At 41.8% G+C, this 25,152-nt stretch overlaps 1 protein-coding gene across 4 annotated transcripts in view; it reads left to right on the top strand.

Moving 5' to 3' along the window:
* Positions 1-25,152, top strand: part of ATF7 (activating transcription factor 7) — a 106,583-nt gene that overhangs the window by 46,824 nt on the left and 34,607 nt on the right. For all 4 annotated transcript variants that reach the window (XM_037883828.2, XM_043532650.1, XM_037883829.2 and 1 more), the window contains exons 3-4: positions 19,690-19,786; positions 23,472-23,590. In XM_037883828.2, coding sequence (XP_037739756.1) covers positions 19,690-19,786; positions 23,472-23,590 — 216 coding nt within the window. The remainder of the gene's footprint in view (positions 1-19,689; positions 19,787-23,471; positions 23,591-25,152) is intronic.

The following is a 25,152-nucleotide window of genomic DNA, read 5'->3' as shown; positions in this document are numbered from 1 at the left end:
CTGAGGAGGATTCTCAGGATCAGCTGGGAAGACCAACGCATTAACATCAGCGTTCTCTCTGCAGCCAACATCAGCAGTATGGAAGTGCAGGTCGTGAAACACCAACTCTGCTGGGCTGCCCACTGTGTATGTATGCCTGACACTTGCCTCCCAAAGCAAGTACTCTTCTCTCAGTTAAGTTGGGAAGAAGGGCTCGCGGAGGACAGCGGAAGTGCTTCAAAGACATACTGAAAGTACACCTTAAAAAGGGAGGCACCCACCCAACAAACTGGGAGGACTCAGCACGAAATAGAACACAGCGGCACCACCCCATACACCAAGCCACAGCTCACTTTGAGGAGAACAGAAATGCTCATGAGACAGAGAAGCAACAAAGGAGGAAAGAAAGGGTACAACAGTCCAGCCAACAACTGTCTCCTCCAAGATTACACCTGTCACTTCTTTGGGAAAATCTGCAGGGCACGAATTGGGCTCCTCAGCCACTTAAAAACCCACCAATGAACCCCCTTGGCAGACATCATTCTTGCATAGAGGGATAGCCAAAAACTATGAGCCAGTCCTAAAATATGTCACTAGTTCCTGAGGTTTAGAAGGGAGAAGGTTTGTAGTGGGATCTAATCACTTTCTATATTGAGATTTTGGCAGTCTGTCAGCCTTTAATTACTGCTAATATACAGTTGAGGAAGCTTGGGCCTTATCTTCACATTAGGAATCTTCCTCACATTAGCTAGTGAAGATAGGGCTGTTCGTAGTTTGCACAGATTAGGTGAGGAAGTCTCAACCCGCTAACATTGTTTTCAAACTCCCTTGTTTTCACGCAGTTTTACTGTGTTAGCTGACACCTTTTTTCCTAGGGTATGTCTACACTGGAAACTTCAAAGCACTGCCACAGGAACACTCCCACAGTAGCGCTTTGAAGCGCGAGTGTGGTCTCGCAGTGCTCCTGGTAATCCACCTCCATGAGGGGATTAGCTCTGAGCGCTGGGAGCCTGTCTACACTATCGCTTTAAAACGCTCAGACTTGCTGCGCTCAGGGGGGTGAATTTTCACACCCCTGAGCCAGCAAGTTAGAGCGCTATAAAATGTAAGTGTAGACAAGCCCCTAGTGTGGATACACCCTCAGTTTGGTCAGTGCCTTCTCAGCCCATAAAAGGTATCCCTACCTGGGGAGAAAAGGTATACTTTTATGTGATAGCTAGGATGTGCAGACAGGACAAATTGTCATTTTATCTCAGTGTAGCTGATTGAGATGGCCCTAGGCTTCTCCTAACACTGCTTTTTTCTCTACCAAAGAGACAGTACCAAAGAGACCCGCATTACTGCCCCGAAAACTTCCATTCTCTTCTGATTCAGAGTTTTGATCATATCTTTTCTGTTGGTCTCTCCAGTGACTGCATGCTAATTGTCACTGTCTACCAGAAGACTGTTAATGGTTTTTTAACAGTGGTGTTCTGCCCCTGCCTGTATTTTTAGGAGGATGTCTGTCTGCGTGCTTCCCTTTTAAGTTGGCTGCTTAGCCCCATAATACATTGTAAAGGACAGAGAAGGACCCTTTAGAACTGTTCCTAGCAAACAGAAATGCAGTTTGAATCCATCTGTGTTCCCAAATTGACTCTCTCCCAAGGGGAGGTGGATAATGTGATGAAGTGGGAATATTTTGTAATATTTTTTGAATCCTATTTGTGCCTCAGTTTCCCCTATGTGCTGCATTGTTACCCAGTGACTGGAAGGGGTCTGTTTGCTCTCAAGGCAGGGAAAGAGAGAAGTGTGGATGTTGCCTAACTGTCTGGGCCTTAGTCTCTATGTCAGTGGAGCATTTGAGAAGACAATGGTGAATCCAGTCACCAGGATATTGGCACCTAGCAACCAACAACACAGAGGGATATGTACGTCTCAGCGTCTACTTAGGGAGGCTGAACAACAACCCACCTGCTCAAGATCAAAGAACTGAAGAGAGATGAGGTGGGGGACAGGAGTTGGCCCCTGGTAGGAATCGGGGCTCTCACCTGGAGTCTGACAAAGGATGTCCGATAGAGACAGAGCTAGAACCAAGGGGTTCACTACAGCTTGGCTGGGCTCTGAGCTATCAGAATGGACTATGCTTTAACCGTCAGTTCTCTGTGCTAACCTAAAGACTTCCTGTGCTGCGTTCCAGTTAACGAATAAACCCTGCTGTTTTCACAATGCTGTTTGAGTGTCACTGCAAATGCTTGGTGAGGTGCATTAATCCCTGAAGAATGTACAAATTTGTTAGTCTCTAAGGTGCCACAAGTACTCCTTTTCTTTTTGTGAATACAGACTAACACAGCAGCTACTCTGAAATCTCCATCAGGAGTCTGTCTCCGTTGGACTTGCTGAACGGAGCTCACAGTGTGAAGCAGCAGTGCTGAAGGCCCGGAGGCTCAGTCTAAGGAGGTGGTGAAGCTGTGTGATTTACCGCGAAGGAAGACTGAGACCCGTAGCGGGTCTGGTACACTGAAAGGGTTCCTCCTAGACACTGCTCCTGGAAATCCCTGACAAGTGCTGGGGAAGTATTTAAATTGATCTGTCTGGACTGATGATTTGCAGTGTGCAAGGTTGGAGTCTCAGGTTTTGATTCCATGTCTGACTTTCTCCTCAGCCCAGCCTAGGTATCTCTAAAGTAGCATGTTTAACAATTGATTGATCCATGTTTGCAGATGGTTTAGTACTGTCAAATATGACCTTCCAAGTGAGGAGGAAAAAACAAGTCTTTTGTCCTTTTATGCTTAATTAAAAAAAGGCCTGAAAGACTTTCAATGTGTTTATGTAAGTATTTTTTTCCCCACCTTTTTTTTTTTATTTATTAAATAGTATTTCAGGTTCTGGCAAGGCTGGAAGTGTCTAGATGGTGGGAGAGCTCAAGTACCTGATAAGATCACAAAACGTGAAAATGAAAGAGCAATTCCGAAAAGGCATTTATAGGGAGTGCTTTTGGTAGCACCTATCTAACCAATGGCTAAAGAAAACCTTTGTAAAAGATCAGCAGCTTCATCCCTTCGTCTGAAGTGTTAAGAGCTCACAATAAACATCCCTTACTTCCTCGGGGTCTCCTTAAAAACAGTCCTGAGATTTCTAAGGGATTGTCTACACTTAAAATGCTGCAGCTGCGCTGGGGCAGGTGTGCTGCTCTAGCACTTAGTGAAGATGCTGCTTACGCCCACAGGAGAGTTTCTCCTGGAGGAGTAGGGACTCCACATTCCGAACAGGCAATAGCTATGTTGAAGGGAGAAGCCCTCTGGTTGGCATAGTGCTGTCTACACTGGGGGTTAGGTTGGCATAACTCTGTTGCTTTTCCCCACACCTGAGCTATGTAGTTATACCAACATAAATTGGTAGTGTAGCCCAAACCTAAATGCTTATGTACATCAGGGTGTGTCACACCTGGGCTAGCCCAGCGTTACACCCGTGCAGTACGTCTACGTAGGGGAGTTTGCATTGGTATCTAGCTACAAGGATGCAGAAAGCACTGTTGTAGACACACCCAGGAGTTTAAAAAAACAAAACATTCAGGCCCTCTTCATCATGAAACAGACAAGAGCACAAAGCCAGTTTTTAGTATTCTTCAGAAGTCACCTTTGAAAACTCTTTTTCTGCTAGAATTTGGTGGCATACAGGGTGGGATATGAAAATATAGGATAAATGAGGTATTGGAGTTTCAACAGGGATACAAAGGGCCCATGCAGTTGGCTCATTTATGCTGTTCTGAAAAGATTCCCCAAGAACCTCTAGTGAGGGTGAATCTTGTGAGGAGCATGGCATTGTCTTTATTTAACATGTGCTTAATGATGCAAGCTGAGAAACTGTACCATCACTTTGCAAGCACTTGTACCAGCTGTTTCTTTTTAGTGTTTGTTTAATGTTTTTACTGTTTTAATCCAGCATATAAAGTCCTAAAATTCCCCCTGAGTAAACATCTAGACAATAAAGAATTTTGTGTGTGTGTATGTGTATAAAGGATGACAGTGGAAGAATCCTGCAGCAGATCAAAACAAGCTGTAAATTAATCTCAGTGGTAAAGCTTGCTAAATTAGAACAGTTCATAAAGTGAAGCTAATGCAAGATGTAATAGTCTGTCTTTCAAATGGTTAAAGTTTCTGCCTTTTGAACTTCTTCAAGTTATTTATAAATGGTAAATCTGTCTTGTGTAGTTGTGTTACTTACTCATCTTGGTCATATAAGCAAGGTTTATTTTTGGGAGTAGACAGGTGAAGGTTTTATGGTTGCTAGTATAATTGACTAGGATTCAGAACATCACCTGTTGCCTTTTATCCACTTACTTGCTGAGAGGATTTAGTTCAGACTTTCTGGGCAGTCAAAGAGCATGCTTTTGAGGCAGTACAACAGAGGCAGGACTCTGTATGGAACAAACAGGTTCATAGTAATAAAGGAACAGCAAGGGACAGAGATTTAGCAGTCCAAACTTGATTGTAATCTAAAAACATGGTACCACATATTGCAATAGGGAGGCTAAAGTCTTGGTGTCTTGTTTTTGTTCATTGTGTGTGGCGTTTGCTGAACCTGGGTCTGAGCCCTGGGTTAGTGTGATTTGTGTGTAGACAGAAAGGGGGGCGGGGTTAGGTTTGAGTCTGCATTTGAATCCTTTGCTTACATTGCAGTGTAGACATACTGTGACTGGATACTCTGAGTCCCAAAGATACAGGTGCAGTCTCTTCATTATGAAATCTCTTCTGTTGACACCTTAACTCTTTGCTTCTGCATTTATTTGTTAGCAGTTTTTACATTAGGGGATTAATATGATCTTTCAGTTTGGCAGTCAGGAGAAAACATTTTACTGCATGTTTTGGTATTAGTTAAAAATAAATTGAGTGCTGTGTTATATTGGCTCCATCTTTTAAGAGAGTTGCATTATCTTTATTATAAATCTTAAACATTTGTACAACCTACAATAAAATTGAGGCACTCCCCTTTTACAGCAAGTGCATTTTTATCATAACTTGCATCTGCTAAAATAGAAAACAGCTGTTCAAGGTTTTCTGAGAACACCAGCAAAATAACTGGTGACCTGTATTTTTCTACATAGGTGGCACCTCAGATGTGTAATCTCTGCTCAAGTGGGGTTTAGAATTATAAGCGTGGAAGGGAAGGAAAGCTATAGATCAAAACCAAAGTGCAATTGGCAAAGCTATGTGGAGAAAAGCTTATACAAAGCCTTCTTGCATTGTGCTGGGCTCTATCAATTCTAATTTCTCTAGCACTTACAGTTTATACACTTAATTTTTATTCAGGGGTTGCAGCTGGAAAGTAAAATGTTAAAAGGCTTTACCATTAGTCAGGAGTAGCTAAGAAGGCAATTAGAACTGCACATTAGTAAAGCACCAGACCCAGATGAATGGTATCTGGGGATTTTGGAACAACAGAAAGAGGCTTTTTGTGGGATTTCACCGGCCTTCTAAGTACACAGATAATACAGAGGATTGGGAGCTCGCTAATATACTTCCCAAACTTAATCCTTTTGGGCAGGCAGTTGAAATCTCCCAGTTGTGAACTTATGAAAACTGAAAACATTCTAAGGAGTTAAGAAAAGAACATGAGAGGAGCAAAGAAACACTAGTTTACACATGTAAACCTGACTTGACTTGTAGTGAAGAAATTGGCAGCTTTTGAAAGACCAGATTGCATAACAATTATAGATGACTAATGCCAGGGACAGCCAGACTGGATCAAGATATGGAAAACTGACTCGCACATTCTAATTTTGGGTATTTCACTGAATCCATTTATAAGATGGAGCGGGTGAGGCTTTGAGGGGGACCAGAGTACTATGCAGAATGATTTGCACAGTCATAAAGCTTAAGATGCAGAATGGAAACTGTTGAGAGATCAGGGATTCTCAGACCTCTTCAGGGTCTGAGAATTTTTCTTTAGTGAACCTTTAATGGAAAGGTTGTCCAATGTCCAGTCATTCATGATCTCCAGAACAACCTCCCCTTCCATGTGTGATCACATAATCCCCCTGTAGCAACTATAGTAATTCCTTACATGGGAAAATATTAGGAAAGTATCTAAGATTTGTAGCTGGCCCTCAGTATAATTTAGTAGCTGGAAATTAACTAGCACCATTTTACCAAGTCAGTTCTTTATACACTATCAGTGGTTCACAGATCACTGTTGATCAAGATTAAGAATTCACTTGGAGTCAGTGAATGGAAGTATCTCAAGCTCTACTTGAAATTCTCTTGGATTCATAAACAGGGGAATCTCAAGTAGGAGTAAAGAGGATATTTTTTCTCTGTATTTGGCACTGGTGTGAATACTGTGTCCCAGTGCTGGTGTCCATAATTCAAGAGGAATGTTGATAAATTGGAGAGAGTTAAGAGAAGAGCCACAAGAATGATAAAAGGATTAAAAATCAGGCCTTATAGTGATAGACTCAGGGACATTAATCTATTTAGTTTAACAGTGAGGAAGTTTGAGGGGTGACTTGATTAGTCTATAAGTACCTACATGGGGAAGAAATATGTAATGGTCTCTTCAGTCTAGCAGAGAAGGGTATAACACAATCCAATGGCTGAAAGTTGAAGAAATTCAGAGTGTAAATAAGGCATACATTTTTAAGAGTAATTAGCCATTGGAATAACTTATCAAGGGTTGTGGTGGATTCTCCAACACTGACCATTTTTAAATCAAGAGTAGCTGGTTTTTCTGAAAGGTCTGTTCTAGGAATTCTTTTGGGGAAGTTCTGTGACCTGTGTAATTTAGGAGGTCGGTGTTCCCTTCTGGCCTTGGAATCTATGAAGATGGAAAATGATTAGTGAATGGGAAGATGAGACAAAAGGGACAGCATTAGGGCCTCTCGTTTATCTTGTATATGTTGCTACTTGAAGAGTAGCACAACCTGCTGGTAACAAAGAGGGGACAGAAAATAAAGATATCCTGAAGAATCCCCACTCTAACACACCTTTAGTAGGAGAGATGGTCACAGCAACCAAGGTGCACCGACCGAGCCAACACCAACGTTTTAGTACAGCCAGATGCAAGTTAATTCATTTAGGAGCATAGGACCTAGGCGAGGGGTGGCCAAACTTACTGATCTTCCAAGCCGCATACGACAATCTTCACAAGTTCAAGAGCTGGCTGTACCTGTCAGGGCTCGGGGCTTCAGTCGCATGGGAGGCAGTTGCTGGGGCTTGGGGCTTCAGCCCTGCTCCTGTTTAAGCCCTGAGCGTCGGCAGGTGCCCCCTGCTGGGCAGAAGCCTCTACCCCACCACCCTGCTGCAAGGCAGAGTCCTGAGCTCCATCCCTACCCCAGTCTGGTAGGTGGGGAATGGGAGGGACATGGAGGGGTCCCCGAGCCGCACTTTAGCTGTAAAAGAGCCACATGTGGCTCGCAAGCCACAGTTTGGGCATCCCTGATATAGGCTGTACTTACAACCCCACAATCCCCAATCTGGTGTCTGTATCCTGGAAATCAGTGACTCTCTGAAAAGGAATTAAGGACCATTGTGGATAATAAATTGACCCTGAGCTCCCATTGTATCTCAGGAGATGTAAACAGGAATATTGAGTAAGAGTAGGGAGGTGGTAATACTTCTGTATATGGCGTTGGTGAGACCACTGCTGGAATGCTGTCTAGTTCTGCTGTCCCTGTTTTAAAAAGGATGCACAACTTGGAGAGGGTTCAGAGAAGAGCTACAGAAATGATTAAAGGTCTGAAAAACATGCTTACTATGAGACTTGGGAGCTCACTATTTAGTTTATCAGAATGTAAACAGGTGATTTGATCATGGTCTAAAAGTACCTGCATAGGGAGAAAAAAATCTGACATTTTGAGTGGTGCCTTCAATTTGATAGACATAACAGGATCCAAGCTTGGAAGGTGAAATTAGAAAAGTTTAAATTGGAGTGCAGTTTTAACTCCTTAACCGTGTGAGTAATTAACCATTGGAACTGCTTGCCATGGGATGTGGTAAATTCATCATCACTTTCACTCTTTAAATGATGTTGGATGCCTTTCTAATAGATATGCTCTATTTCAGCCATAATTTATTTGGCTTGTGTTTATAGTAGAAAAGAATTCCTTCCACTGCTGGGATTACAGAGGGAGATTCTTTACCCGTTACTATGTAAGAGGTCAGACTTGCTGATCATATTGGTTTCTTTTGGCCATAGTCTATTAAATAAGTGAAAACTGAGAACTAGTTTCATCCCTTGGATGGATGGAAAGGGTGGCCAGGTGGGGAATCCAAGGGCGGAAATTGACCTGTGGTATGAGTGGATTAATTATATGGGCTGATAAATCACTTGTGTTGTCTTTGGTCTCTAATTTCATTTTAGACTAGGACAACTGTGGAAATTCAAGAGAGCCTAATAGCTTTTTCCTAAGCCAAAGATATCTTCCATTTCTTAATTTCTGTGATTATTAAGCCATCAAGCCCTTCATGCTCCCTCCTGGAGCTAGTGCAGGACTGTTCTCTACAATATGTTATGTACTGTTTTGTCCATTGTAGTTTTAAACGTCCCAAACAATGGGGCATCTATTATGTCTCTTGGTAGACTGGATTCAAGAGTGCTACTAACCTAAATTTTCCCTTTATCTCACCCTATAGCTCCAAGTTGTACCCCTATGTACCATACTGCCTTTAATAATTGCTCTCCCTCCTTGACATTTAGACCCTTCAATAATTATGCGCTCTCATATTCTGTCCACATATCCCTGGCCCACTACCAGTTATTTCCGTAGTTCTGTATTTCCATGCAACTAATTCTCTTCTGCCCTCTAATTGGAGAAGTAAAACAACAAACTCTCTCCACTTTAATAATGCCTTATTGGTAACAAGATACTTCATGCAGTAGCAACAGACCATTAGAAAGGGCAGGTCTACGCTATAAATTTATTTTCAGTATAACTTCATCACTCAGGGGTGTGAAAAATCCACACCTTTGAGCAACAAAGTAATACCGACCTAACCCCTGGTGTAGACAGCGCAAAATCGATGGGAGGGCTTTTCTCGTCAACATAGCTGCATAGCAACAACTGCCTCTTGTAGAGGTGGATTAGCGTCTTCACTGAAGCGCTACAGCGGCGCAGCAAGTGTAGACCTGCTCAGAGCGCTGGGGGGATCATGGCCAGTGCATTAAAAGCATCTATATAATATTTGGCTCTAAGGATAGACTGACAGATACGTAGAATATAGGTACAAGATGTCGTGAATGTATCCAAGAAAAAAGAAAAGGAGGACTTGTGGCACCTTAGAGACTAACAAATTTATTTGAGCATAAGCTTTCGTGAGCTACAGCTCACTTCATCGGATGCAGCCTTCCAGGGTATAACAATTTTGTTTGGAATACTGCATCCACTTCTAATCAAGGGTGTGGAAAGGATACTGCTGAGCAATGTGTGAAGTTGTGACACAAAAAACAAACTGGAAAAATACTCATTTTGCCATTGCCCCATTAGAGTTTTGTCAAGGAGGGCTAACTTCTAAAACTAACGTTGGGGCAAAGTTTTGAAACAGTAGCCCATCCATCTAAACCTTAGTAAAGTGGTACATGGTATATTTGGATAAGAAGAAAACTAAAGCCATTCTGGGTGAAGAGAGCCAAGTCATAATTAGCCTGTACACCAGTAGTCTGGGAGATATATAAAACTGTTTCAGGTGGTAATTAATGTGACAGAATCCAGGGTATAGTACCCCTTAACTATTAGCAATGAGAGAAGATGAAGACTTTACACTGCTGTTAGTTTCATCCACTCATCAAGGATCTTATGATTGTCTTTTGCCCAGGCATGCCGAGTGTGTGCAGTTGATATCTCTAGGCACTAAGGAAAAGATCTTAAAGCCCAAGTTCTTGCTCAACTCCCTGAATCAAAACAGTATTTTTGCTTTAATCACATCTATTTTTTTACTCCACCCTGCTTCAAGAACTCAGTTCATCGCCTTCCTGGCATTGATGAAGGACTTCTGGCTATTTACTGCAGAGCTGACTTTCTGCTAAGCGTTGCAGCATCTCCACCAGGTGTGGAAGCATGCTTGGTACAAACCCTCCATTGTTACCAGCGATTTAAGGTTTGCATATTGAACAAGTGTGAGCACTTAACTTAAATGTACTGTTTGGCAGGGAATTTGAAAGTCATTCTGACTTGCACCAGTGAGCAGTCGTAACTGCATGTGCTAGCACCTGCTGCCAAAATCCTTTCTTGCCTGTACATTATTGATGGACTGGGCCATATGCCAGAGACTTTTTAAGATCCCAGTACAACCTCCCAAAGCACAAATCCTCAACCCTGTAGACAAATTAATCAGCTCCAGTTCTGATTTAATTACTTTTACACACACACATTCTTGTTTCTTTGGGTATTTTGGGAAGGAGTTTCCTGTTCTTTTCACTCTATAAATTCTCTCTCATAGTGCAGGGCTTGCTGCTGATGCTGTTTGTTTGCTGAGAAAGATTCTTCAGTTCCAGATGATTCATTCAGGAGCTGTCGAGTTCAAAGCAGGAAGTGTGACTCACTTAGTAAACAGCAGAGTCTTGCAGTGGAAGGCAGAAACCCAGTATTGGATTTCTGTGGTAGATCTGCCGTCTGTTTTTGGTGGTTCACCACCACCACCACTGGGTCTGATGATTTTTTTTTTTTCCCCCCCGATTGGATGTGGGCAAGGCCTCATATATAACATGATTGTATGGCTGTGAGATGGCTACATAATTCACCTCTTTCCTCCTAGATGCCACAACTTCCTAAACTGCACTAGAGAAAAATGCTGCTGTAGAGCCGCTTAGGGAGTCCACTCTGACAGTTTCTCCCTGTTCCCCACCCAAGACATTGATACTGCCCCATTTATTTAGTCCCCACTCCCCAGCTTCCAAGCTATGCAGGAACTGCTAAGATCTTAAACTAACTCTCTAAATGGCCCCTTAATGGGGCAAATGTATATTTCCATTTCATTTTTAATTTCTGTAGTGTTCCTGACGAGTATCTTAGCACACTGTCATGCCATTGGATTTATCCTCACAGCACCTTAGTGATGCTGGGAGCATTATCTTCATTTTATGTTGTGTACTAGGGATGTAAAGAGTCAATAATTTACCCAAGGTTACACAGGAAGACCTTGGTACTGCTGGGATTAGAATGCAGAATGTAATAATCCTTATTTACTTCCTCACTGTAGTGCATTTTTAGATTTATTTCAATAAAATTGAAGGTTATTGAATAAATTTTTAATTAGCTACCAGTGTCACATAATGTAAAGCTGTTCTATTGCACAAAGAAGCAGCGGCATGGTGCTATGGATGGGACACTAGACTAGGAGTCAGGACACCTGATTCTATTTTCAGCTGTTCCAGTGAATGCTCTTTGACCTGGCCAGGTTACCATAACTTTCCCATACTTCAGTCTTCCCAACTGTGAAAGGGGGTTAATAATCAGACTCACCTTTTGTAGAGTGCTTTGTATTCTACAGATCAAAAGCATGAAGTATTATTGGCCAAGGTTTATTTTAAATGGTTGCCTAAAGTTAAATACCCACATGCATAATTAGGCATCTGAACAAAAGTAGCCTGACTTAGTGCTCATCACCCACAAATTGTGTTTGAATCCATGAGAGAAACTGATGTTTGTCGTTGAAAATCTGGCTGCTTTTATTTAGTAGCCTAAGTGTGGATTTAGGAGCCCAAATTCAGTCAACCATGCTTGAAAACTTTTGCCTATTTTTTGTTTAAATTGGGCAGCCTTGGTGCCCAAGGTCTGTCAGAATACCCATTCCATTCTAGGATGCAAGTCACTGGATGCTTTCCTTCTATACCATCCATACAGCATCACAAATTTCATCTTTCTGTCCACCTTCACCTAGGGTAGCAGATAGATCCTCAGCACTCCAGGAAATTCCTTTTTAGCTGAAGGGTTGGCTTAGTGACCTAAGCTTCACATATTAATCACTGGTTCAAATCGTGACGGAGTGGAACTCCTTCCAGTTAGACAAACTGAGTTCCAGACACTTTAAGATACATGGGCTTGTCTACACAGGAAGTTAGTGCAGAATAAGTTCAGGTGTAAATTGAAAGCACAATAGCTATTCTGCTCTGTCCCCTCTGTGGGATGTTCTTATTCTGCACTAACAGCGCCATTGTGCAGTTTAGCTTAGTCTACTTTAAAGCCACTTTTAGGGCAATATATGTTTGTTCCTAGGTGGAGTTAGCGCAGAATAAGCTAATGTGTGAATTTAAATTGCAACAGCTATTCTGTGCTAACTTCATGTATACAAGCCTGTAGAAGCTGCAATCCTCTCTGCTGTGATGGACATTCAAGGTGGTAGGTGCCTTTTAGACAAGGTAGATACCTTCTTACTGTGTAGCACTTTTAAATAAGATTTGAATCATATGGCCTTGGACAACAATGTTCTGTCCTCACTACTGTTACGTAGTGTACTTGAGTGGTTCTAACTTATTTGATTGTGCCCCTCCCTTTATTTGTGTCTGTAGTAGTTTACGGCCTGCCCTCTTTCTCCACCTCCTCCTCCTCCCCCCGCCGCCACACAAGTACATATATGACCACCCAGGTCTGAAGGGAGAGCGGAGAGCGGCAGAGAGCTGCTCTCTGGTCATGCCCCTCAATTTGAGAACCTCTGGTGAACTGTGCAGGGATGGTTACCACCCACATTTCAGTGGAGTTGCATGTGTACCTGAAGCCCTTTGGGATAAGAAGCTATAGAAATGTAAATTATTTACCCACTCACATTCAAAGGCACTACCCTTCTGGCTAAGGAGGGACTAGATGCGACTTTCTCCAGAACTTGTTATCTCTGTTGCGTAACAGTCAGGAAAGTCAGCCCTTGAGTAATCTAAGGTGCTCTGTCTCCCTGTGGACTAAGTATGCCACCTCTGCAGTGCTTCCAACCGGTGCCAGCTGGCAGAAGAAGAAACTGCTTCTGGGAACAAACCTGGGTCTACTAAGTGGCAGTAGCCACTACACTGATTATCTCTCCTTTCATGTCTAAGTTTTACTGCGTAGAATCATTTGAGTGCAGATTGTAGCTGCCATGTTGTCTGATGTAAATCTCTGACAGCTTATGGGCATAGTGAGATGCACAGCTGCTTAAGAAAATGGCAGATTTTGTAGGTTGGTCATACCAGGAGTGGCAAATGTCCCAATTTTTTGCATGTTAACCCCAACTAAAGCGATTGAACATCAAAAGAGCCAGTTAGCAGTCTTGGTTTCCTAATAACAGAAATAAAATGTTGCCTGTGAACAGAGCCTGAAGTTTCTGATTATTTTTTTTAAACAAGGAAAGAAATGTGAATTAATCATAGTCCAGGATGTAAGCACATTTTTAAAGTAAAAGACATAGCCACATGGGTCTCTGGAGCTGCCTGAGCCAAAAATAACATTTAAAGACTTAATCTGGATGCAGTCTGAGTGAGTGAGTGTGTGTGTGTGTGTGTTGTGCCCAGAAATGCATCAGACATGCTGTTTTCAGGTAGGACTATACTAGCCAGGGATTTTCTGATTTTCATGGGACGCTAATAAACAGGGAGGAAAATGCCTTGTGCTGTGCTACTGACTTTAAAATGGGAAAGGCACTTTATGCCTAACCATTTGGTGGTGCAGACACTAAAGACACAAATGTCCATGCTCAAAGACCAACAAAGAAAATGGCTTAAAATGTATACTCTGACTAGATCAGTTTAGACTGTCAACATATAATTCTGCTAGAAAAATATCGTAGCATGATCACCACTTAAGTGATACATCATGAGAAAATGTCCTTTCAGTTTCTTACCCTCATTCTCATTATTTACTGATTTTAATCCTTTGTCACATAAGTATATTGAAGGGCTTTACAGGCATTAATTACGGCTCTCAGTACTACTGCGTAAGTCATAATTGTCCCCATTACGTAGAAGGGGAAACTAAGTCACGCTGCCCTGGTCTACACCGGGGGGAGGTGGGAGGGGGGAATCGATCTAAGTTACGCAACTTCAGCTACGTGAATAATGTAGCTGAAGTCAACTTACTTAGATTGACTTACTGTGGTGTCTTCACCGCAGTGAGTGGACTGCTGCTACTCCACCTGCGCCTCTCGCGGTGGTGGAGTACAGGAGTCGATGGGAGAGCGCTCGGGGGTTGATTTATCACGTCTAGACCCGATCCGGCGGGTAGCATAGACATACCCTCAGTGAAATGAACTTGGCTCCGGGTCACACAGCAGGTCAGTGGAAATGCTGAGAATAGAGCCCAAGCGCCCAAATTCCCCTTCCCTGCTCTCACACATACTCTGCACACTGGTTTTGTTTTGCTTTTTCGTTAGGATTAGGTCGCCCTCAGCTCTCTTCAGAACAGTCTGTTTATCCCCGTGGTAGGAACATTAAGGTGTATGTGTCATGTACTTTAAAGAGGAAAATCTGTCATTAGGAACTCTTCAGTAACTAGCCCAATAACTTGTGAGCATCCATTCTTTCCTTTTTCCACCCTGCTTTCTCTGACTTGATTCACACACAGGGTGTCACCTACTCCATCAGAAGGACCCATACAAGTAGAACCACACTCTCCACACTCACACCAGCATGGCCAGTTGCTCAGAAGAGCTCTGCTCCTGTTCAGCCACCAAACCAACTTGCCATGTTTTCAAAATAGCGCGGTACTTTGGGTGCTTTTGAAAATGTGCCCATAAGTGTCACGATGAGAGCTGATGGCCACTTCTGAAGATCACTCTTCATGTGATAGTCTGTCTGCCTGTGAGCCTTTATGTTGTAACAGTGGGAACGAGCCAGCGTGCAGGGGCACAGGCAATCTCTGAGAAGATTCTCCTTGAACTCACAACTTTGTGCACCTCCACAAATAAGTGTAAAAATATACAAATCAGCTATACTATTGGTATAATAGAACGCAACAGGTCATTCCAACACCAGCTATGTTATTGCCCCAACACCTGCTCTACAATGAAAACAGGTCTGTCTGGGTGCTACTAGAGTCCCCACTAGATAATTGCAATGGTCCAGTCTGGCCTTAGAATATATGAATCACTCTAGCGTCTGAACACCTTACAAACATCAGTGAATTTATTCTCATAACCCGTCAGTCAGACGGAGAGTTATTCTAATCATTTTACAGAAAGGAAACAGGTGAAGTTACTTGCCCAAGGTCACGTAGGGAGTCTATGGCAGATCCGGGAACCCAAAGCTTCAGAACCTTAATCACAAGCTCATTCTTCCTTATTATTAGCAACTAAAAGGCCATTCCGTTATGAGAATTAAAGCGAGGGTGGGAGGAGGGACAGGTGAGCTTCCTGAATAGAGCTTGGCTTTCTTTGAATGTTAACTACTTCTGACTCATTGTATCCACCCTATGCTCCCTGATGCATCTAGTGTAAGCAGTGCCCGTAAATTTACTACTGCAATAAAGGGCATGTTTTAATTCACTGTGAACGGTGTCCATCAAGATATTTATACCCCTGCTGTGCCATTAGCATGGTATCTGAGTGCTGCAAAATCATTTGTGACACTGTAGTTAGTTAGGTTGGGTCAACATTTCATTTTCCCACTATTAACAAGGGTTTATTAATTTAGCTGTAAAAACGTATTGTGGGCCGCAGCTTGGTGTAAAAGATCTCGGCTCCCGGTCTTTTTTCATTCCAATGAAAATGTGCTGTCTGCTCACACTTTCACTTAAAATTTCCTTTTACAAGTGTATTCTGTGGCACAGTTTGCAGCCTTGTAATTTAGACCCATTATGTTTTTTTTTTTTTTCCCCAAGGAGTTAATGCATTTCATAGTTGGAGTTCCTTTCTTCTTAAATTTACTTGAAAAATAGGTCTTTAAGGCCAACAGATTTCTGGATGTGTATGTTAAGCTGTTGGGCTTGACACAACAGATTTAAAGGCACTTTGAGCACTACTTCCATGCCAAATGCAGTCTGCTACCATTTTCCTCTTCATTACAGAGCTTGCCCCCCAAAAACTATTGGTCCCAGCATGCTCCACCTTGATGTTTGTGCCCTGGCTGCATTATATCCTGGGATTTGCAGGTTGTCCTAACAAGCAGCCAGTGTAGCTCTCCCATTGCCTGTATCAGTTTTTTGTGGGCTTTGTAAGCGCAGGCTAAGGGCAAAGTCCTTGCTTTTCTTTTCTTACTCATTCTTATTGAGTTGACAGGAGTTTTGCCTGTGTAAAGACCTATGGTTTGGCTCAGTGTACTTATTCTCTAGCTCCTTATTACATTACTGAAATGTTCAGCCCATCTGGAGTTATTGTAGCTTTTTAAATAAACATTTTAAAATTAGTGCATTTAAAATTACCAAAATGTTTATTCCGTGGGGCTGTCACGGCCTGTTGGATGAAGAATGCAAACTTTCCAACCTAATATGCCCCAAATCTGTCTCCTCTGGAAAACTTTTACTGTCTCTTGGGTAAATAAATGCAGATACTTGTTTACCCAAACTCTAAATAACCATGCACACACTAAATACATTGTACCAGAGGAACTATGGGTCTCTTGTAAGAGCATGCGGGGCCAAATGCAGCCTGGAGACTCCTAAAAATGAGCCTGGAACTGCAGGAGGATGAAGCTTCTCCACTGAAGTTGTGTAATCTAGTGAATTCAACCGCCATCTCTCAAGGAAGAGAGAAATGCAAATACTTATGTCTGTGTGCATTTATTTTTAAAATGTAAATTTATACACCAATCAGGAAGTGGCACTGCAGCTTGGCCTGCAAGGGCCACATTTGAAATATTGGGGTACCCCTAGTCTCTTGGGTTTTCTGTCATAAGCTGTTTTTTCCCTGCTTGATGCATATTTAATGTTTATATTGCACTAACAACCCAGAAACTCCTAACAAGGCCTTGATCTTGATGTCGTAGCCTCTGTACAAACACATTTAAACATGTGATCCTTGCCCCAAAGAGCTGACAATCTACATCTTCTTAATTTGGGGACAGGAGGGAAAAAGCCAACTTCAGGCTGAAATAACACGGAGGATGTGACAGATGCTGATGGAAGCAAATTAAATATTAAAGCTGATGCTGTGGCTGTAACTCATTGTTTGTTTTTTGTTATCCTCCACTTACTTTCCCCTCTGTGTTAAATGACATGATTTAGGACTGAAGTGCCAGCTTTCAGCCTCTAGGTTTTGGTGTTTGGAAATATACGTAGAGAGATATATTGTGTCTCTGAGCATTTATGTGTAGAGGAAGAGAGCACTCCAAAGCCTGTAAGACCACATAAAGATGTTACATAGAGCTGTAATGCAGAACAAAAACATGAAAAGTGCCCTAAAAATTCCCAAGATGGAACAAGACACGATAACTGGCAATTAAAATAAATTCTAGAGTACCAAAGCTGCAGAACTCAAATCACAGTTGACTAAAAGGCCTGGCTCTTCCAGAGTGTGGCATAGTTTTTAGGTGGCTACAGAGATCTCATTACTGAAGCACACTGAGCTATAATGTGATGTTACCACACTTTCTTTAAAACTCATTGCCACATAACCATCCTTTATGGAAAATAAATACCCTTGATTCCCACTCCCAATGGCTTCTAGTCTTCTTGCTGCTGCTTGCAGTCTCGTCAGACTTAAAAAAAAAAAAAAATCTTTCCACTTTTTTACCTAGCACCAGATTGTAGTGTCAAAGAAACAGGACTTGGACCTGTGGGGTTTCATTTTTGGTGTAACTGCATTTTTACCATGTAAAGCCACTGCTGAAATAGTGGCAGTCTTGCTTCTAGATACAGATTTGAAACTCCTTTCCCCCTGCCCACATGTATTCTTTCTTTCTCTCCTTGCCTTAACCTACTTATTTTCCTCATACAACTGCTTGTCATTGTCTCTCTGGGGAAGAGCAGGACTGGCAGCTGAGTATGTTAGAAGCATACCAGTAAATGGTCAAAAGCAGCCTGCCAAAAAGACCACCCCTGCTTTATGGCATGATTTAAAAAAATGCTGGAAAAAACCCTTTCCCTCTTGGAAAAACAAACCCACCTACACAGGCTGAAAATCCTGAACAGTAAAAACCTTTTTCAGTCTTTTAATTTTTCTCCTCCGTCCAGTATTTTCTCAGCATAAATTAATTCGGCAGATGTAGCTTCAATTGAACATTGAAACAGGATCTGCTTGGACATCATTAGGTTTCAGGTGGCTTCTCAAACTTTGAAGAGAGGGTACCCCAGCAAGAGGACAAATATATTTGTTAAACTATTGAGAAATATTACAGGGGGAATGTGGAGAGTAAATAAGGTGGCATTCATACTTAAATCCAGTATTTTACAAACTTCTAGAGGTAAAAACCCTTTTGATAGAACTACTAAAATGCTTTCAGGACCAACAAATTTTTTAAAGCTCTGGCCATGGACCACCGTTCACAGACACTTTTGAGACACCGTTTGTTTGAGGGATGTTCTACAAAATATCTTCTGTTATAATAAAGGAAAAATAAACTTTTTTGTTTTGTGTAAACATTAATACCTATGTTTCTCTTCCCCCCACTATTATAAACCTCCTCTCAGCAATGCTTATTAAGGAAAGCTACAAGGTCAACATGTAGCTTTCAGGGACATGCATCTACTTGGAAAAGAATCTAGACCCAAATGAGCATATAGAGATCAAACTACCGGTTTGCGCTTTAGCTAGTTCACAGAAACAGGTGTTCTTTTTCTTTTTCTTTTTTCCTTTTCCCTTTTCTTATAAAATTCTCTGCGATGCAGCAGCTATTTCTAAAAGCAAGAGAATGTTAGAACAATACTGCACAGCTACTGGATGAATAAAAATCCTGCAGTATGGCCCCATGAAATGCTCTGAAGCTAACAGTTTGTCGCAGTCTATTAGGAGAGGCGCAATCCATCCTCTGGTCTTTATTATTATTTAGCTTAACTCTTTCTCTCCTTTTGTACCTTTTATTTCAAAAAGGCAGAAATTGAGACAATGATTTAAAAAACGAGTCGTACGTAACGCTCCTCCAGGAACAAGAAGGGGGTGAATCCCTTTGTTTGGTTTTAAATGAGACTGCCGTATCCCCAATACTCCCCTTATCCTCTTGAGCTATTGAAACAAAGCCAAGTTCAGCAGCAGCACCCAAAAGCCCTTGCATGCACTTTTATTCTGTAATTATGCTGCAGGTGGAATTTAGATGGCATCTTTATTGCGCTTGAAATGTGTCCTCCTGGTTCTGTGGGAGCAGCATTTGTGCAACTGTGCTCCTCCATGCCGTTAGAAATAGCCATTGGGCATCGATCTCAGGCAGTCTCGCTCTGTCCTGCTCCATAAAACCTGGGCCCGAATTGCCTTGCGGATGCCAGTTCCATTACACATGATCCAAGAAGTTAACTGATCCCCCTAATAGTGAATAATTTATCTCTCCATTAGGCAGTAATAAAGTGGTACACTTCACAGAGCACTGCGGTGAGAATAATTTGCATTTCCTCTTTTGGTTACAAGCGACTGCATGGCCCCCACCATTTTTTTTTATATTTAAAATTTGATTGTTCAAAATATTTTTCCCTGTTCACCAGAAGCCAACATAATGGCTTTTTCATTTAGAGCGATGTGCTCACATGCCGCTTCTCAAACAATCTGTCCTGTTCTGTTTTTGCTTAATGCTATGTAGCGATTATGTTACAGCCTCTCTCAGGTGGCTTTCTTCCCTCCCTTTCTCCACCCCACCTCCACTGCAGGAAGTACCATAAAATGCATTTATTCACTCTTTTAAATTGTTTCATTTCAGAGGTTTACAAACGAGGACCACCTGGCGGTTCATAAACACAAGCATGAGATGACATTGAAATTTGGTCCTTCTAGAACCGATTCAGTCATCATAGCAGGTATGTGCTGCTCAATCCTGGTCAGCTCTGAAAATGGTGCACATTAATATAGCCTGACTGTAAGATTAATACCAGGGACCAGATGTACTGAAAAACGTCTCTACCGCCCATAAAAAGCTCTTGTGATCTGCATTTAATCAGGGGGAAAGGAAAGCCAGAGGCTGCTTCCAAGTTTCTACTTTTTTCATTTTTTATGGTAGTATCAGGTTTTGTAGGATTATTATTATTTTTTTTTTATACTCACCCTTTTTATCAAGACTCTGGAAGATTTACAGACAAAAGGTCTTTCACATTTCTTCATGCACTTTGAGGATGATGAACAAAAGCCGACAAACTCAGTTTCCTCTCCTCAGCCCAGGTGTCAATTTTCTTGAGCTTTTAGGCTGGCAGTTAATAAATTAAAACTCCATCTAGTGCATTGGCTACTGCCGAGAGTGCATTTGTGAAGCCCAAATGAGTTGCTCTGGAATTACTCTACATAGTCCATGCAGCCTTTATAAGATTTGAGAAAAATGTACATGGCTGTCTGACAGCGGATCATTGCCAGTTATGGATATTCTCCCACCCTGTCAATCCTCCTGCATTTTGGTTTCTTAAAAGGGAGCAGGGATTGTGTCACCCATTGAATGAAACTGCTGTTATATTGAAAATGTGAAGGGAGGAGGAAATCTTTTTTCTTTTCTTTTTTAATTTTATTTCAAAGACTTCATGGGAGAGCCCAGTTTGATTTCTCCTGGGGGCAGAGGGGAGCTCACTAAATGGGCAAACACTGTCACCAGATTTGGGGCTGAGGAAAGCAGTTGCAACTCAGTCCACTTCTTACGGCCATGTGATTAATCACTACATAGGGTGGATCTTTACTGAGTTTATCTACTTTGGGGAAATTTGTGGTAAAGGCAGAAAATGCTTCCTAGTGGGGGACATATTATAGTATCCATAGAGAAGTGTTGGAATAGTTGTAAATCAGATTGTATAGAACCCTGGCCAGGAAATGCTGGGATGAATATTGAAGATACTTGGATAGTATTCCTTTCATTCTGTGAAGTTGGAGGCTAAGGGAGACTGCATGATGTGCAAAGAATGTTCTTTCTCCATTGCCCTACCTCCCCAAAAGGGATATGGAGGACGGGTTGTAGTTTTCATTTGATAACTCTGAAGTATAAACTGGCCAACCAGTGATTTGGGGATTGCAAATTAATAATGATCAATTACGTTTTAGATTTTCTCAGCTCTGACTAAGGTCTTATCTACACTATAGAAAGAAACGTGTAAATACAGGATTCTGTTTCTGTTAGCGGTGTTCATGATTTAGCATGTATCTTGTTTCCTGGGTGAGCAGAAAGTCTGTTATAATCATCCATGTCGTACCATAGGTCTTGACTCATTTTTCTAATGCAATAATAATAGGGTTTTCTGTCCATTCAAGAATACAAGAAAAATAGCATTACACAGCTACATCACACCTGACTCTAACTGAGATTCATATTGGCACATGGTTCTTTCTGTCTTGCAGTCTGAAAAGATTAGGCTGTAGAACTGCTTGTCTACACAAGTAAGTCTTCTCTTCACTGCTAAACAAGGTGTATCTGTTGTTTTTTTTGTAAACCTCGGAGTAGCTAATGTTTGAGATATCCCAACATAAAACCACAGTGAAGGCAGGGCACTTTCGTTTTTACTTTGAGGTAAAATAGGTGAGAAAAGCAGTATACCCATCCTTGGGGTTGACCTTGTTTACTTTGCCGTAAAAATGAAGTGCTGGTGTTCACTGTGTTTACCGCAGCCCTGAACTCATTAGTTACCCCAAGGTTTAAAAAAAAAAACACACACACACACACACACTTTTTTTTAGCCATGAAAACTGGGCCTAAAACATGCAGAAAAGACTGAGTCATGTCTTAACACTGTGTGGATACTACTGCATTGCAACCAGGTCCAAAAGCCTTTTCTGTTTGATATTTATGTGGTAAGTAAAGGACTGTTGGTAGGGCCCTCCCAAATTCATGGCCCTGAAAAACACATCACAGACCATGAAATCTGGTCTTTTGTATACTTTTACTCTATACAAAACAGATTACACGGGGTAGACCAGCGTTTCTCAAACTGGGGGTCCTGACCCAAAAGGGGGTTGTGGGGGGGGGTCACAAGGTCATTGTAGGGGGGTCGCGGTATTGCCACCCTTACTTCTGCACTGCCTTCAGAGCTGGGTGGCCAAAGAGCGGCAACCACTAGCCAAGGGCCCAGCTCTGAAGGCAGCAGCACAAAAGTAAGGGTGGCAGTATTGTGACCCTCGAACAATAACCTTGCAACCCCCTCACAGCCCCCTTTTGGGTCAGGACTCCTACAGTTACAGCACCGTGAAATTTCAGATTTAAATATCTGAAATCATGACATTTACCATTTTAAAAATCCTGTGACTGTGAAATTTACCAAAATGGACCATGAATTTGGTAGGGCCCTAACTACTGGAGGTCTTTATGAATACCGAAGAGCACATTAGTTATAAGCAGCTGGATCTAGGACAAAGCATAATTTCCTGTGTTCATAAATCCTTCGTAGGACAAACACCATTTACAGAAATGTTGACACTTCCGTTTCTTATTGATAGCCCCTGTTTTTGTGCTGGGTGGTTGATACAAGGTGGCCTCCACTGAAAGACAGGAGGTACAAGTTATTTCTCTTGTAGCAACTCTGAAGTAAAGCAGAAAAGGGCTGTTTTCCTTAAGCTTCCATCATCAAAAAGCAAACAACTTTCTGGTTGATCGATTCAAACGGAATAATATGCTAGTGATGGGCTCCTGTTAATAACTGGACTACTGACTAACATCACAAGCAAAAATGAAACTGACTGGGTGAGCTGTTCTGGATAATCAGGAGACTTTCTGCTGTGTAGACTGAGCTTCAATTACAAGCTGAATTGTGGCTCCATGGCCAGCTATATTAATATTGTAGCAAACTGGCCATTTCAGTCTTGCAGAGAGATGATTATAGTGAACTAAGGTGCTGGTGGAGGTAATTTGCACTTCTGTATCGCCCTCATGCCAAGGATTTCAGAGTAACTTTGTGCACGCTAATTAATCCTCAGCAATTCCTGTGAGCTGGGTAACATCCCTATTTTAGAGATGGAGACACTAACGCACAGAGAGGGTTAGTGACTTGCCCAAGTCAGTGCCAGGGCACTTACTTTAAAAATCACAGTACCATGAGGAATTTCTGCTTCTTCAGACTATTCTTTTTTTTCTTTTTTTTTCTTTCTTTTTTTTTTTTTAAATCTATCATCTTGAGGGTCATGCACAAAACATTCTGCTTCCCTGCAGCACCAATTCAGCAACAAGTACCCTGCACTGATGCCAGGGTAAGCCCTGTTTTTAAATAAGGAAGGTGCAACAATACATTGTTTTCAGTTGTAGTGATCTCAGTGCAATTTGAAATACGTTATTTTTGTTAATGCCACAATATTTGCTGAAAGGACAAAATTAACAGAAAAGTATTGTTGCTTGCTTTGTGAACACAAACAAAAATCCTAGATGAAAAAATCCAAGCTTCCTAAAATAACACAACTGAATCTAAATGTTAGGTGTATATTCCTGGTTTGTCTTGTCCTGTGAGATGAATAGAGTGGTTAAAATTAATCCTGTGACCTCACTTTGATTCTTTTGTTGTTTTTTTTTTGTTGCAATCTGAACAGATCAGACTCCAACTCCAACCCGTTTTTTGAAGAACTGTGAGGAGGTGGGGCTCTTCAATGAATTGGCCAGTTCCTTTGAGCACGAGTTTAAGAAAGCCACAGAGGATGATGAGAAAAAGGCAAGAGGCAGAAACTACCATTCCAATAAAACTGAAACATTCACAGATTGTAGGGGCTGAAGGGGGAATTATGCTGTTCTGATGAAAGGCATATGTTGTAGGGTAACGAAGTGTTGTTGTCTCATAGATTTAATACGCTCAATCACATAATTTATTTAGTAACTTGTGTGACTCTGGCTGTGCTACAGTCTGAGTCCCAGTTAGATCTGATTTTAATAACCTTTTGTTACTACAGCTTCCCCCCAACCCCCGCCTTTTTTTTTTAAAGCAGTACCCACAATATCTGATCTCAGATGTCCTGGCAAAGGAATGCCTGAGAAGTACCAGTACCTTGTTAACCACTTAGGCTCTGATCCAAAGCCCACTGGGCATCTCTTCATTCATTTCAAAATCATTAAAGAGCAGTTCCCAAAGCTATGTCTTAAAGGCATGGTTGTGGAAATAACCTTTTTGACCATGTTCTGCCTTTCCTGTCTCCAAAGGGTAGGAAAGAAGCCAAGCTTTTCTTGTGTACTTCTTGAGTTCTGAACAGTTGCATGCTGCATACAAATAGAGTGGAGGTTCCATGACAGAGTAAGAGTTTATAGATCTAGAAGACAGCAAGATCTCAAGCAACTTAAGAGATTCTTTCCAACCCCTTCCATCACTGAATAGCAGCTGATGCATATTGTACAACTGCATTGGTATTTTTTAGACTGGCTTTTAAGTTTATGAAATTGGTATATGTATGTACATGTGTACATACACTCGCAGTTGGCAGCTGTGTTCAGAAACACGGCTGCATAAATCTGTTCAAATATAACAAGTTCAGAGTTGAAGTGGAAAATTTTGTCATTCACTCACTCATTGAGTACCAGGTGTCTTTCAAATATTCGTTGATCTTGCATCCTGCACGTGCTGCAGGCCGAGGCACAGTGCGGTGGCGTGTCATGCTTAACTCTGAGTTCCCTGCCTTTCATTAGCTACAGCCCAGAACTTTAATATTCTTTGAGGGTAGCTAGATTTTGTGGTTTTGTGTATAAATGGTTGAGCAACCCACAGTCTAGCCAGTCATTTTATATGTAAGACCACCCATCTCCTATGCTGCCTAATAGCTATAGTTAGGATTCTTAGACTTCTGGGTGTTTTGCTTTTTGCCTTTTTTTTTTTTTTTTTTAAACTGCAGTCAAGATATTTCCAGCATCAGCCAGGAGAATGCAGCAACTCAAAGCTTTGGCTGGCTTCAGGCGTAGGGAAAGAATTATCCCTCCTAGAAGGGCCCTGCGCACACTAGAGCTCAGACCCAGATGGTTTGTCGCTCAGTGAGCCTGGCTAGAGATGCATTTGTGAGATGCTTTGAACACTTTGCTAAGTTGAGCCCAGTTACTGCTGTTTTGTTTTGTCCTGCTGTTCCAAGGGTGGCCTGGACACCAGCATGTGCATGTTAATTAAAAACATTGGCATAGTGGGGGCTCCCGTGGAGGCGTTTTAAGTGGTTTGAAACGTTCCTGAATTTTAATCCTTTCTCTTCTGTGATTTAACAGTGAAATGTCCCTGCTTAAGAGGGCAAGTAAATGGTTACT

The sequence above is a fragment of the Chelonia mydas genome, chromosome 20 (genome assembly GCF_015237465.2).
Source record: "Chelonia mydas isolate rCheMyd1 chromosome 20, rCheMyd1.pri.v2, whole genome shotgun sequence".
Classification (NCBI taxonomy): domain Eukaryota; kingdom Metazoa; phylum Chordata; order Testudines; family Cheloniidae; genus Chelonia; species Chelonia mydas.
The sequence above is the reverse complement of the archived record's forward strand: the minus strand, read 5'-3'. Positions and strand labels throughout refer to the sequence as shown.